We start from the raw sequence: 15,199 nt of genomic DNA on the forward strand, positions 1-15,199 counted from the left end.
TGCCTCATTTACCCAACACCATCAGGAAAGGAATGACGTGTTCTACACAAAAAGGGCATTTTGAGAAAGCTGAACCTTTTAAACTTTTTGACGGAAAGGTTTCTAAAAGTAAGTCCTATGCTGCCTTCATAGAACTGAATATAAATTCAACCTTTTAGGGATGAATCAGAGTCATTATAAAAATCAGTAATATGGAATTTCTTAGAAGTTAATGTTTTAGGACTATTTGCCCCTTGATTAAATGCTCTTAAATTTCTGTGCTTTCACTTCGGTTGTAGATTGACACATAATGTTTCTTTTCCATCTCAGAATATAAGTATACCCTCTTTTCTAAGAAGTAACTCTCTCTTGTTCCCATTTAAGGTGCTATGAGTTAGGAATTCAAATGGCTGAGTCTTTTACGACTGGAGACTCAACAGAGGTGACAGAAGCTGCTTTTCCCTAACTCCCTCCCTCCGAGGGGTCTGGTGCCCTTCAGGGGACGTCCTCCCATACTTCGTGTCTCCCAGTCTATGGGCCTTAGTACATCAGATGATATGCTCTGCTCCCCTCCATCGACAGTAACCTGATTAGGGGTGACTGTGGGGACTGGGACACATTTTCTCTGTGTCCTTAAAGTCCAGCCAGGGCCCAGCATATTGAGGATATTTGGGAAGTGTGTGCTTAATGACCCTGTGAATGTAACAAAATAGAGAGAGGTGGTTCTACTCCTATGGAATAAAGGGACAGGCTTGAGAGCACGAGCTTCATGAAAGTGTTTACACAGCTCAGAGGCCCTTGAAACTTCTGAATCTAGCTTTGTTCCAGAGAGTCAAGGCTATACAAAGTATCCACAAGGAGTTTATTACATCTAATTTTCCTTTTAAAATTGTGCTTTGTGATAGCAATGTTTAAGATCCATTTAAAATGTCAACTATGGGTCTCCAGCGTCTCTGTCGCCAGAAAAAGTGAAAGTCAGCGGGCATTCATCCCTTTGAAATCAGAGTCTGTGCCCCAGAAAAGAACTGAAGGCCACCCAGGCATTTTACCTCACCCTCCACACATCCCAACCACACCTTTTCTCAGGGCTTGGGATGACTGCACACAGCACCTGCTTCCCAACCTGCAGCCTCCCTGGGAAAGCTATAAAAGCCAGCCCCATTTCAGGAGCCACTTGTGCACCGTCAAAGCGGGGATCCTGGGGTGGGGGGGTGAGGAACCACCTCGTTCTAGTCCTGCTCTAGACTGTTTTCCAATATCAATGCCCGGCCCTGAAGAAAAGTCACCCTAATCCCAGAGCCATGGTGGAACCTAAGAATACCCCAGCTCCTCCAAGGTGACCAGGAACTGCTGTTCCTTCCCAAGGAACTCACACTTGACGACACAGACCACACTGGTGTCAGGCGAGGTCAGTCCTCACCATGGAGGCAGATGAGAGAGAATGGGAACACAACACAAGCTGGTGGCAAGCCAGGCAAGGCCCCCGCCCCCCACCCCCGTGGCAGCACAAAACATGGAGTCACAGAACACCGCGGATGAGAGGCTCAGCCTGGTGCACCAGCCAAAATGCTGAAGGGAACTTCAACAGGAGAAAAAAATAAACCAAAATGACTTGCAGGAAGCCTGGGGGCGGTCAGGAGAGCCCCTGGTTAAGCAAGTGATGAGGTCGGCACTGAGCCAGAAGCAATGGAATGGCCCCGCCTGGAGACACAGATCAGATCATCTTACGCTTCTCCTGGGCCGACAGCCCCGTGCTGACTTCTTCAGCACTTTGTAAAGCACGTTGATCAAAGGTTCATTATTTTTTATCTGTTCCAGACAAAAAGGCAAATACAACAAAACGTAACAGGTGAGACATCAAAAGACACTTGAAGGAGCCAGAATTTGGGGAACTGGCCAGGGGAAACCTTAAGGGGGATGTCTGCTGTGCAATTCAAATGATCGCCTCTCAGCCTGGTTGTGCTGCTTCCCAGCTGCTGGCCTTTCCCTTCCTTGCCCTCCGCGATAACATGGAAGACAAGACGTTCTGCCCGAAGGATCTTCGTGCAGGCTCGTTTATGTGACAGGGCCAATGTCAGGGCCCATTTCCTTCCAGTTCATCCTGCAGAAGGCAAGAGGAAACTCGGCTTCTTCCTTTGTCCTCCTGCACCTGACGTTGTGAGATACTGAAACCCTGGAATGGCACTAGGCACTGGTCTCGTCCCTGCACCATATTTTCCACCCTCGGTCCCCCCAGACCCTCGCCTCCACACTTCTGTTCATCTAAATAAAGATGTCTTACCAAGCGATCCCAAATCAGCTCCTTTGAGGGAACACTGTCCCTACCTGCTAAAACAGTGCATCTCAGCCCTGGCTGAACACTGGCATCTCCCAGGTGGTTGAGGGAAAATAACTGGTGCCTGAGTCCCACTCCAAGAGACGTGGACATAAATCAGTTTGGGGCGGAGCCGGGGCAGCCAGATCCTTAACAGCCCCCCTGGAGGATACTGATGTGCAGCCAAGACTGGGAACCACTACTACTGTAAAAGTGATTCTCAGACTTGTGCGCACCGCAGAATCTCCTGGATGGCTTGTTAGCACAGCTGACCCTTGAGAACAAGCATTTAAATCGTGAGGGCCCACTTACATGTGATTTTTTTTTCAATAAATGCAGTACAGTCCTATAAATTTTCTCTTCGCTGTGACTTTATCATTTTCTTTTCTCTACTTACTCTATTATAAGAATACAATCTATAATACATGTAACATACACAATATGTGTTAATTGATCGTTTAGTTATTGGTAAAGCTTCCTGTCAACAGCAGGCTATTAAGAGTTAAGTTTTGGGGGATCAAGTTACACCTGGATTTGCAACTGTGCGAGAAGTTGGTGCCCCTAACCCACACACTGTTCAAGGATCAACCGTAAACAGATTTGCTGGGCCACACATTCACAGGTTCTCACTGAGCAGATCTGGGGTGGGACCCGCAATTTTGCATTTTTAACAAATTCCCAGGTAATGCTGATGCCGTTGGTCTGGGATCACGCTTTGAGAACCACTGCTTTGAAACAATGTTTCTCAACCCTGGCCATACATTAGAAACACCTAGAGAGTTGTTGTTTTTTTTTTTTTTTAAAGATTTACTTATTTGTTTGAGAGAGAGCATATGTGAATGGGAGTGAGGGGCAGAGGGAGAGGCTCTCAAGCAGACACAGCGCTGAGCACGCAGCCTAACACAGGGCTTGACCCCATGACTCGTGAGATCATGACCTATCTGAAACCAAGAGCCAGATGCTCAACCAAGTCACCCAGATGCCCCTGTTTATTTGTTTTTAAAGAATAATACGTGAGTATTACCAATTAGATCAGAGTCTCTAAGGGGTAGGATCAAAGCACTGACACTCATTTTATAAGCTCCCCTGGTTGTTCTAGTTCTTGGCCAGGGTTAATAATCTCTGCTCCAGAACAACCGATTTCAAACTTCTTCGTGCTTGACTATGGACTCTGGGAAACAAACTGAGGGCTTTAGAGGGGAGGCGGGTGGGGGAATGGGATAGGCTGGTGATGGGTATTAAGGACGGCACGTATTGCATGGTGCATGGGGTGTTATACGCAAGTAATGAATCATGGAACTTTACATCAAAAACTAGGGATGTACTGTATGGTGACTAACATAATAAAAACATATTATTTTAAAAAATAAATAAAAATAAAAAATAAAAAAACAAAAACATACACAAAAAAAGCAGAATTCTGGGCACCATTTCCAGAGGTTCTAATTCAACAGAACCCCCCCAAATCTGTACATTAAAAAAAATCAAGCTCCCAGGTGATCCTGAAATAGGTGGTATCCCAGACTACAACTTAAGAAACTTTGCTCTAGAAGCTAACTTCGGAAACAGACCCTGAACAGAGTAGCCCTGATCTCAGGCTCAGTCAGGAAGAGGCTAGAGGCCAAGTGACCAGAGCCCCTGATGACACAGCCCTCAATCAGGAACCACCGCCTCTGTGGGGTGGGCTGCAACCTGCTCTACCTACAAAGGCACCCCTTGAGCAGCAGCGGATACCCTCCCCTCCACATCCCCTTCCCAGCTGTGCTTCACAGATGCATACAAGCAATCTAAGCTGTCAACAACAGTGGCCCCCACGCCTGCTTCTTCAGACCTAGCTGGTGTATACAGTTCTGAAGAACAGAACTATGATGCCAGAAACACAATTCAGTGAATACAACTTTAGGGTGGGCAAAGGACATGGTACACGGAGGAAAGAAGGCAGGAGTAAAGTTAGACCCTGGGTTTAAATTCCAGACCTATCACTGTAGAAGTGACCCCTCTTGATGCTTGGATTCCTGGTTAGGAAGGCGGGGGTAATAACTCCTACTGCTCCAAGTGCAATAATGAACAACATGCACTCACACACCGCCAGGGAGGGACAGGTGCTTCATCAAGGAGGAGTCCTTTCCACCCTGGCACCACCAAGTAAAATGCCAGATAAGTAAACATTTTGCAAAAGAACGTTTATACAGAGTGTCTTTTAAAAGAATGGAGTACACCTTTGTTTGAGCACTTGGCACCACAAAGAAAGGCTCACTTTAGGGAGAAAAAGCTCCCACAACATGTGGGAAAGCAAACATCACCAACTGATTCCGGAAGCTGAGCATCAGCTGATGGGTGGTGGTCGTGGTGAGGGGAGAGTTTGGATCCTTAAGTCTGTGGCCTTTGGAACAGGGACTTGGGGGAGCCTAGGCCAACCAGGTAGGGATGGGGGGCTATTTTTCTCCAGCGAGGCTTCCCTCCTTCCTCTGCCCCCAAGAACCCAGAGGAACCTCTCACAAGCCGCTGGTCATGGCGGGGCTGTGTCACCGCTATCCCCACACCTAGGCTGGTCTTCAGGGCCCATTCAACTTCAGGGCTCTCATCTCAGGGACCCCAGCTGAGCTCCGCATCGGCTCATTTTGTTGAGCATGTCCCAATCTCAAGAGCTAACAGGCCTTAGGGTTTTCCTGACACAGTCACACGCATCCCCCCCCGCCCGCCCCACAGTGCTCATCTAGCTTCACTTGCACCCAGAGATGGGAGGGTTCCCCAAAACCTGAGCAGGTCCTTTCAGAAACCCCTCTACTTGTAGCTGCTATCCACTTGTCTTTTTTTTTTTTTAATTGAAGTACATTTGACACATGCTACCCATTTGTCTTCACTCCCCCTTGCAGCCACAGAAGACACGTGGTAACATTTCAGAGTTTTGTAGACTGTCTCTAGGGCTCCTGAATTACCCAAAACTCTCTCCACCATTCTGCAGTGCAGCAGACTTTCCTGTTTCTGCCCAGCATGCTTTCCCATTAGGGAACCCCTCCCCCCACTCCACGGGGAGTCTGGGTTGCAAGTGTCCACCCATGGGGATGCTGGGGTGGGAGAAAGTGAACTTGGCTTTACAGGTGGCCACCTTCACTGCCATGCGGACACAGCCCACACACCAGGGAAACTAGAACAGTGATGGCATGGTCTGAGCCCTGGGGATGTAGCCCTTGGCTTAAAGAACCAGTATATTCCCTCTTCGGCTTATTAGCAGGTTGATTTGGGTTTCAGACACCTGCAAACAAAAGCACCCTACCTAATACATCCTCAGCCATGGTTCTAGAAACCCTCAACACCTCTGCTTTGCCTCCAGCCCTTTCTTCCTCTGAGTCCTGCAGTGAGACACCATCTGGGAGCCCTATACCCCAGCTGGGTTTGAGCAGAGCAGGTTCAATGCCTCCCTGATGTGGGTACTCTGCACCTCGAAGAGAGACCAAGGTGGTGCCAACCTTTCTGGCAGCCATATCAGACAGACAACTCACACACAGCACAAACCCCAGCATCTCCCTGCTACCAGTGCAGCTCATTTGGGGGAAAGTTCTCTGAGAGGAGCTAGCAACTGGAATAACGAAAATAAGACTGGGGAAACTCCGGTATCAACATAACTGTTTTCCATGACAGTGACAACTTCCAGAGCATCACTGGTTAATGTTCTGGGTTCAGACAGCTCCTAGCTAGTGAACACCCCAGGGATGTACCTTGCCTATATCACATTAAACACACTTCCTGGGATAATGAACACAGTTCGGCTCCATCAAAAACTGAAATGCCTTTGGGTCCACAGTAGTGGAAGAAGCATTTTAAGAGAGGCTGGGAGGCAAGGTGACTCAAGTTTCAGAGTCAGAGCTATACCTAAATACCAACTCCTGAGTAACCACTTATGCGGCCTTGGGAAAGTCATTTACTTTTCTGAGCCTTAGTCAGTGAATAAAAGATACCAACACCTTCCTTCCAGGGATGCTGTGGGAGTTACATAATTTAACAGAAGTGAAACACAGTGACTGTCACATATTATACCCTCTATTGTTATACTAAGCTTCTGTTGGTAGTCAGGACACCCAAGGACTCCTGGCTCTGCTATCCTGTGCCTCAGTTTCTCTCTTTAAATCCCTTTTAACTCAAATTCTACGATCTTGAAATAAAACAGACCTGAACTGAATCTTCCCTCCAGGACCAGCTGTGAGTTTCTGCTCTCCCATACAAACAGGAATCAGAAGACAGAGATTTCCCTTTACTCCAGCTCAGGCTCTCTAAGCTCTCTCTTGCACCATGCACCATGCACCGAGCACTCTGAGGACTGTTTCGAGGTACACCCATGCTGCTGGGGAACCAAACCTCTCTTACCAGCCTAGGCACATCATGAATGCTCCATAAATACTTCTGACTGACTGCATGACCCCAGGGCAGAGGTGAGAAGCACCGAGGGGTGGCATGGTGACTGGCTTACTGGGGAGCCCAGGGAATGGAGACAAGGCGGTAACACAGGGCAGGTTAAGGTGGATGTCTCCAGGTCAGGTGGGGGTGGCGGGCATAGTGGAAGGACCATGCCCAGGATCACAGCACAGCAGGATGGGCTGGGCTGTACATTTTGCATCCTGAGGCATGACTACCATATTTACAATACTCACTCATGCTCTGTGTGATCTGACTCTCCCATAAGCTAGAAAATGTCCTGGTTTTGAGAGAACCCTCCTTATTTTGCTCACGTCAGAAAGCCAAGTCTAACTTTTGTTCACTGCACCCCTCCTTCCTAAAGAATCAGGAATATGCACGGTCTGCCTCCTCCAGCTCTAGCTAAACCACCCTCCCCCTGGCTTTCCTTGGCTCCCACTGTTCCCTTCCCTTTAATTTCAACCAACTCAAACCCTCTGGCTCTTCAAGGCTCCAAACATATGCCACCTCCTTCAGAAGGCTTCCCAGCATTACAGCCCACGGTGACCTTCACTATCTCAACTCTGGGCATAGGCCAGACAGATCTTTGCCAGCTCATTATAAACAAGTCTGTGTTACTTCGGGAGATTTTCTTTTTCTAACCCAGGCCATTTGGGAGTTTCTCAGGGCCAGAGAGTCTCGTTTTTTCTCTTACATGTCCCTTAGGCTTCTCCAGAGCTGGTTACACAGCAAGTGCTCATCAGATACGGAAGCTAACTAGTTGCCTCCTAATCAAAGGCTCTGATCTTGTCTCAGTGTGGGGAGGCCCCCCCATATGCTGCTGCAGGGCCTAAGGTTCATCCTCTTGCTTCTACAAGGCTGGATGTCAATCCCCACGTTAAAAATACCTCAAGCCAGGTACCCAGGGGAGCTAGAGGAGGCAAGCCCCGTGGCAGTCGCCTGGGTGTCCTCCCACAGCACCCCCCTTCCACTCTCTCACACCCACAGTTAATTAAAGGTCACATTCCTTCAGTCAATTTCATGGTTTAGGCATCAGAAGTGCTTTTCACAGTGGGAGCTTTCAGAGAGCTGTGGTAAGGAAACAATAGCAGCTCTCTTTCACGCAGAATGCCTCTCACACTTCCCCGTCAGCTTTCTCTCGCACTCTGTGCTCTGAAGGCTGATTTCGAACCTGAAGCTTTATTACCTACAGGGAGGCGTCCAGCGCTCCTCTCCTGAATGCGGATGGGAGACTACCCATACGGGAGACCACAGTGGGCCTCAGAGCTGCAGAACTCCATGTGGAACCTGCTTCCCCAGCAACAAAACCAAGATAGTCCACCAAAATGCTCGTGGCTGAAAATGCACATCCGTGGCACCCTATGAACCAAACCCAATCCCACTGGCAGCTCTGAGGAAGGAACTATTTCCTATGTAGAAGCCTTTGGGTCCTGACCAAGGATGGAAGAGATCAAGGTCTCATGCCCTCATCCCATAAGCCTGAAATCTTACAGTAGAAATCACAAAGAACTGAGCCCAGAGTCTGAGGCAGCAAGAAATAACTCTGCTGATTTACACAGGAGACATCTTCATTTGGGATCCCGATTTGATAAGACCTGCACAGCCTTTGGCTTTGGGCTTGGCTCCAAGGAGGCTGACACGCTCAGAAAGGTGTTGTGTCCAAGGGAGGCAAGACGCCTGATGTCCCTCACCTTTAGGTCCAAGTACTCCAGGTCCTTCTTCAGCTGGAGGTAGGTATCGTCAGCCTTCAAATGAAGCACAGAGAGAAAAAAGCCAGTTACGAACACCAGGAGTTTCCAAAACTTGGGGCTTCATGTGTGAATCATGGACTTTGCACAGCTTTGGGGTAAAAGAACGACAGCAGGCTAACACATCCGGGGCCATGGAGGAAGCACAAATGTCTCAGTGCGGCTCAGAGCCTTTTTTCAGCATGGTGATCTTGCAGGTCACTGTGGGGAAAAGCCAAGCTAGTCCTGCAGTTGGCTGGGGGGGACAGTTTGGTGGGGAGGAGGGAGACAGCACACATACCACCACGGGGCTAGGACAGCGGTGCAGCTGAGGCCAGTGGTGAGCTCCTGAGACAGAACTAGAGACGTCTAGCTGGAAGAGGAGAGGCAACACCTGAGCTAGGGGCCCCTCAATCACCACTGCTCCAATCCCTGGCACCAAACCTTTGCATTAGCTCACTTCATATGCAAGCAGCAAAATGACCCTTGGTGGCTAAATGCCTTAAAGGGGCAGGGAGTTGATCTGGGGACCCAGGGAGTTGATCTTGGGTCCTAGGATGATAAGCCCCAGCAGCTACTTTCAGCTCCCTTGGCTCAGCATGGGGCCATGTCTGGAGCTAGCTAAGGAAGTTTCAATGTCAGACCTATCTGCTTGCACTGTCTCTGACAATCTATTGACTTCTTCAGTGTAATTACCAGGAACAGTGAGAGTAAGCAAAAGATTCTTTTCATTTTCTAGGACCTGTGTTTCCCATGTAATGGACCACAGAAGCTAACTGCTAGGCAGAGGGGCTGTAAAAGTTTAAGAAAAATGGCCCAGGTGCCACTTACTCACACCAGCTAAGAGGTCTCCCAGCAAACCGAGGCAAGCCAGAGCTGCGGGAAAGGGCCCTGTTTACATCTCTGATGTCAAACAAGTAAACAATATGAGATGTTCGGGCTGTGATTTCAAGCATGAAAAGACCTGAAGGACCATTGACAGGGACACTGGTGACTTCCAAGATGTTATTTCCATCCCTAAACTGTCCACTTACCCATCCCTACTTCCCTAATCAGCCCAGTCCCGATACACTTTCAATAGCACTAAGGAGGACTGAGCAGAGGAATGTTATTAAAAATCACCCCAATTCACAATTTAGGGGTTTTGCACGTGTTCCCTTACATTCATTTTTCCAAGTACATTTCCTGAGTCCCTCAGGTCTCACTAAAACAGGACAGTTAAAGAAGGTGACATTCCTGTCCACTTCCTCTCCTGTCCTCTGCCTACTTTTGTGCAGCCCAGAGGGACCAATCTTGTATGGACATCGTTAAGCTGCTCAAGATGCCTCGGAGGGCAATTCCCTGGCCACTCCTTGAGGAGCCTGCCTGCAAACCTCCATGTCCCAGAAGGTTTAGAACACTGCCAGATAGGACCTGAATTTTGGCTCCAGCCAGCATGCCACTGGCTGAGGGATCCCGGGCAAGTCACTTCCCCTTCTGGATCCAGCGCCTTGTCTGTGGTAATAACTCCTGTCCTGCATAACCTCTCCCAGGTACAGGGAGGTTCTCTAGGATAAGGGATGTGCGGTTGCTTTGTCCATCAGCAGGGCACTGTCCAGATGGGACAGGGTACCCTGCCTTTCCCCTCCGGGCTGACTCCAATGAAACACACCTTTCTGCATCCCAAGGAGTGGCCACGGTGGCAACAAGGGGGACAGCCAGCACAGCCCTTCGACATGACCACACACCAGCCTGGCAGTCACTACTCACAGCCAGAGAAGCCACAGGTGAGGGCCCTCACACCACATGCAGGCTCCTCCCCAGCACCAGGGACGTGGGCCCCGCCACCACTGCACAGTGTCTGGCGGTAGCGACCAGAAGCAAACAGGCAGGGAGCGAGGGAACGAGCCAGACAGCAAATACAGACGAGAGCGTGGGCACAAGAAAACACAGGCCAGCACGTCACTCCACTGCCCCCCACCAGGGTGGCCCCGGCCCTGAGAGGGCCCACCAGAGCTGACCTGGCAGGCGGGAAAGGTCAGCTGGTGCTGCAGTAACTGGCCGACGGCGAGATTTCGCACGCTGGCCAACCTGGCCTGGTGCCGCCGTAAGCGGGTGAGAAGCAGCGAGAGCTCCTCCAGCTGCAGGTGTGTAGACACATCACGAGGAAATTAGCCACCACAGGAGCACGACGCTATAATTACTCTTCACCCCGGTGCCGGGACAGCACTGATGTGACACCATTAAGTAATTATTGCATTAATTCTGTCATCAGGACAAATAAAGGCACTGGCAGAAAAGGGGCTGCAGGAAGCAGTTTGTTTTGTTTTTTTCAGGAAACGGCAACCAACAGTGCAACCTCACCCCGACTCGAACTTTGAAGACAAAGTTAACTAACCAAAGCAAAGACCTGGACGAGAGGAGAGGAGCTAACGGCAGAAAGGCAGGTGGCTGGGAAAATGCTGCAGGCAAAATGCTGCCTGAAAGAGAAGAAAAGCCCACATTCTCCTTCATGTCCCCCAAGCTCTTCCTCTGATCTGGGGAGGACCCCATGTCAGCTGGATGACACGGAGCAAGTCACTGGACTCCTCTGAGCCTCAGCTTCCCCGTCTCTAAAGTGGGGGCTGACAGCTGCCCTGCAGACTGCAGGTGACTGGCTCGGGGTGGGGGAACACCTGGCACTTTGCAGGCGGGATCACGTTCACAGGGAGGGGAGATGAGGAGTGGCTTACCGATTTTCCATGGAGACTGGGAGCGCTGACCGTGTGGGTCATGTAGCCCATGGAGGGCATGGAGCGGCGGTCCACATGAGAGGAGTTCTACAAGTGGGGAGACAGGAAGTCAGCTTGCGGGCCGGCCCTCTGCCCCTCTCTGCCGGGATGGGCTGCCACATGGCACTACCCTCCTTCATCTGTGAAATAGGGGGTCCACATCTTTCTTACTGGGTTACAACAAAGGTAAACTGGGAAAGCTCCTTGGAGAGGTAAAGCTGAAGTCGGGTTATTATAAATTATTGAACCGACTGAACACAGGTATCTTTTCCTGCAGACTTCTAGTTGGATGATCCTTCATCTCTTAATGCCTCAGGGTTCCCATCTGTGCAATGGGCATAATAGCACCTACCTCATCGGGTTGTGGTAAGCATTAAAGCAAAGCCTTTAGCACAGCACCTGGCACCTAAAAGTACCACAGGGGTGTCACCTCTCCTTATTCGAAATTGTTCTAATTTGTGTTCAAACCACATGAGGATCCTGGTGCCCTAATGCTGAACCCAGCTGCCTGGCAGCACTCCGGAGTCTCACCTTGGTGGTGTGGCCCCGTGCCTTCCTGGGAGAGCTCCCCAGTGAGATGTCCACGCTCCTCCGCTGGTCCGGTGGCTTCACGGTGACCCTCTCTGCTGGTGTGTGTGGCCGCCGGGGTGGGAAGACCCTCGGGGGGCCTGGAGGAGGGATGTCGGAGGGAGACGGAGGCACCGAGATGGAGCGGGGCACCTCCAGCATGCTCCTGCTCCGGCCCTGGTCGGTGAACTCTGGGGAGCCGGCACAGATGGGCGCCGTGGGGCTGCCGTGCCGGAACTGCTGGCGCTGCTGCCACTCATACAGCTGCCACACCGTGCCGTCCCGGTGCGCCCGGCGCTCCTCGCTCGACATCTTCAGGTGACTGGCTCGGTCCTGCGCGTACTTGTAGTCACTCGGCAGGTTGCGGGGAGGAGGTGAAGAGCCCCCTGAGGGATGTCGGGAGCTCTTAGGCAGAGTCTGGTAGTTTTCTGGGAAGGACAGTGACTGGCTAGGACCCTGGCGAGGAAGGGTCTGGTCCAGGGGCAGGCTGAGGAGAGAGGAGGAAGACGGGTAAGACGACCAGCACAGGGTCTGCCAGGCTTCTGGAAACATGGCTAAGTAAATCCACAGCGCCAGCCCCACAAGGGAGCCCTGTAAGAACCCCCGAAGAACAATCAAAGCAGACGCCCAGGACCTCAGTCACTCCCTATGCGGAACCCTCCAAAACCGTTGTTCTCCAACAACCTGGGAGTATCAACCCTACCAGGCAGCCCGACTGCCTCACACCCATCGCTTCAAGTGCAAGGTGATGAAACCTGCCTCCTCCTCTCCCTCTCGCTGTCAGTCAGCTCTTCCAAACAGGTGTGTCTGTTTCTAGGAAATGCCCCGTAATTCCCCAGTCACCGAGACTTGCCCTCTCCTAGTATCCTCACACCAAAGGAAGTGGCTGGCACCAGCTCTCTTCTTTTCCTACTACTCTAGTCCAGATACTGATTTAAATTTCTTCCCCCAGATCACTCTGAGCCCTTCCTAACCAGCGTCCACACCATACACATTGAACTGCTTGGATCCAATCACTCTCTTGCTCCAAAAATATCAATGACTCCCCACTGCTTATGAAATAAAATTGAAACCCTTCAGCCCAGAACTCACCACTCTCTAGTGTCTGATCCCAACCCACCTTGCAATCCTGCTGTTTTCTCACTGCTCTTCCAACAGGACTGGGCTGGGGCAAGCCAGGCATCTAGGGCCCAACAGTTAAAGAGGCACATCCACTCAGGTACACCCCTGCACTTGCTGGGGCCTAGGAATGACAGCCTCACCCTAATCCCACCTAGCCTCCTCCACTCCTGGGCAACTTCTCAGAGTGGGAAAACACAGAGATAGCTTGACCTGGGTTTGAATGCTAGCTCTACCATCCACTGGCTGGATGACCCAAGGCAGCTTACGGGGCTGCGCTAAGCCTTAGCTTCCTCACCTGTAGCATAAGGACAGAATTATCTCCCTCATAAGGCTGTTCTGAACAGTAAATGAGACAAGTAAGAAAATGCAGGTCCAGGCCTGATGCATGGACGCAACTTCTCAATGGGTTCTCCCTTTCTGTCTCTCCCTAGTCTCATAATATTGTTCTTCCCTCCCCTACCTGTATGGGATCCCCTTGCCCTATTCACCCAAATCCCACTCATTTTCCACGACTCCTATGCTCCTTCCAGAGAGGACTTCTGCAGCCCTAGGGCTCCCACTCTACTCTGACCTAGTTATTATGTTGTAGGAAATGTGTCCAAGGTCTTTTTATTGATGCAAACTTTTCATCCTCGCAAGACATCTCTTCCCCAGCCAAGCCGTAAATGCTCAGAGGGCAGGAACTATGTCACATTCTGGAGTATTGTCCACGGTCTGACAAAGTTCTGATGCATAGCCAGCCAGCCACTGTTCTAAGCCAGTGCATCCACAGTACGGGCTTGGCTGGGCAGCATCAGCACCACCTGAAACTCGTTAGAAATGCAAATTACCGGGCCCCACCCCAGACCTGCCAAATCGGAAACCCTGGGGGTAGAGCCGGGCCTCCGGTGTCCTAACAAGCCCTCCAGGTGGCCAAAGTTTGAGAAGTGCTATTGTAATTGTTCTTAAATTCACCTCATGTAATCACTTCCTTACTAAGACCTCTGTGTCTTTTATGTCCTCACTCTCCTTACTATAACATGGGGATACAAAGAACCTAATAGATTGTTGTGGGGATTAGAAATAGTTGTCATTCAAAAACGGTAGCTTTCTTCTCTTTTTATTTTTATCTTGGCAATTAATGGGAGGTAATTTTAAAATCTCTTCAGCCAGACTTGTCTATCCGGCTAGTGTGTCTGTTTGCCACTAGGTGGCAGGATTTGTCGCTGATTTCCCAAAGTCAGAGGGGAATGTGTCTCTGAGGAAGGGCAGTGGCTGAATCCTCAAACTGCAGTGTTGGCAGTGGCAGAAATCAGTCTGAGTGCCTCCCCTGGGGACTCCATACTTCACCAACCACTGTCACTCTGGCTGAAGCAAAATTCAGACTATGCAAAGCATGTCCTAGCTCTGCTCCCAAACCCCTTTGGTCTGGTTCTGTAGGTGGCTCTCGGTGCCTGCCACCCTGACAGTCAGAGTCCCCCACAGAGTGGTGCCCCAAAGCCCTCAGCTCATCCTCTAGCCTGTGCCCTCTGCTTCTGCACTGTTTGCCACACCTCCAAGCCCTCGCTGCTGGCCATTTGGGGGCAACCCCCAAAATCCCAGTGCAATGGTGAGCTCCAGAGGCCAAACCAAGACAACTAACCAATGGTGGAGTTGAGGGATGAAGCAATTAAGTTTGCAAGAAGAGGTAAAGATCCCCCTGAAATAGGCAAGAGCACCCAAAGCAGCTTTGCCCCTGAGAGAGATCCATTCGCTGGCCCCCAAACCCATCCTTACCCCAAAAGAAAGATTCTGGTCTCTTGCCCTCATACCCCGCTCTGTGCCAAAGGGCCTCCCTGTTCCAAAAGCCACCAAACAGGATATTCTGATACAGCCACTATGAACTGGTCATATCAAAATGTAAAATCAATTTCTATAACCAATTGACTTATGCAGCAGATATTCTTCACCCTACCCTCCACATCAATAGTGCAAGACTTTCACTTTTACTCTGTTCCTCATTGTAATAGCTGAGTCCTTGATTCCATCCCTACCCCTGCCTTTTTATTACAAGTATATAAATTACTTGAAATAGCAGGGGGAAAAAATGGAAGGCTAGAATTTCAAAACAATCTCTTAGAATGTGGAATTCTAAGGGTATGTCAGTCTGTCCTTGCAAAACATCATTCTAAGGAGTTTAACGATGGGAAACATAATGCCTATCTCCAAGTACTAAAAGAACCGTTAGAAATAATTTCTTCTGTGGTCTAGATCCACGAATATGAAATCATATTACAGTGCAAATAACCCTCCTTCCTATGTCTAACGAGATTGGCACAGTCTTAATCCTACAAAGCACAGACATCCCT

The 15,199-nt window shown here is 50.0% G+C and overlaps 1 protein-coding gene across 1 annotated transcript in view; it reads right to left on the bottom strand.

The window, feature by feature from the left end:
• Positions 1-15,199, bottom strand: part of PLEKHA7 (pleckstrin homology domain containing A7) — a 211,985-nt gene that overhangs the window by 28,960 nt on the left and 167,826 nt on the right. The window contains exons 11-13 of the mRNA XM_034645328.1: positions 11,715-12,237; positions 11,145-11,231; positions 8,398-8,451 (exon numbers count right to left, since the gene is read on the bottom strand). Of these exons, the coding sequence (XP_034501219.1) occupies positions 8,398-8,451; positions 11,145-11,231; positions 11,715-12,237 (664 nt within the window). The remainder of the gene's footprint in view (positions 1-8,397; positions 8,452-11,144; positions 11,232-11,714; positions 12,238-15,199) is intronic.

Source organism: Ailuropoda melanoleuca, chromosome 16 (genome assembly GCF_002007445.2).
Source record: "Ailuropoda melanoleuca isolate Jingjing chromosome 16, ASM200744v2, whole genome shotgun sequence".
Taxonomy (NCBI): domain Eukaryota; kingdom Metazoa; phylum Chordata; class Mammalia; order Carnivora; family Ursidae; genus Ailuropoda; species Ailuropoda melanoleuca.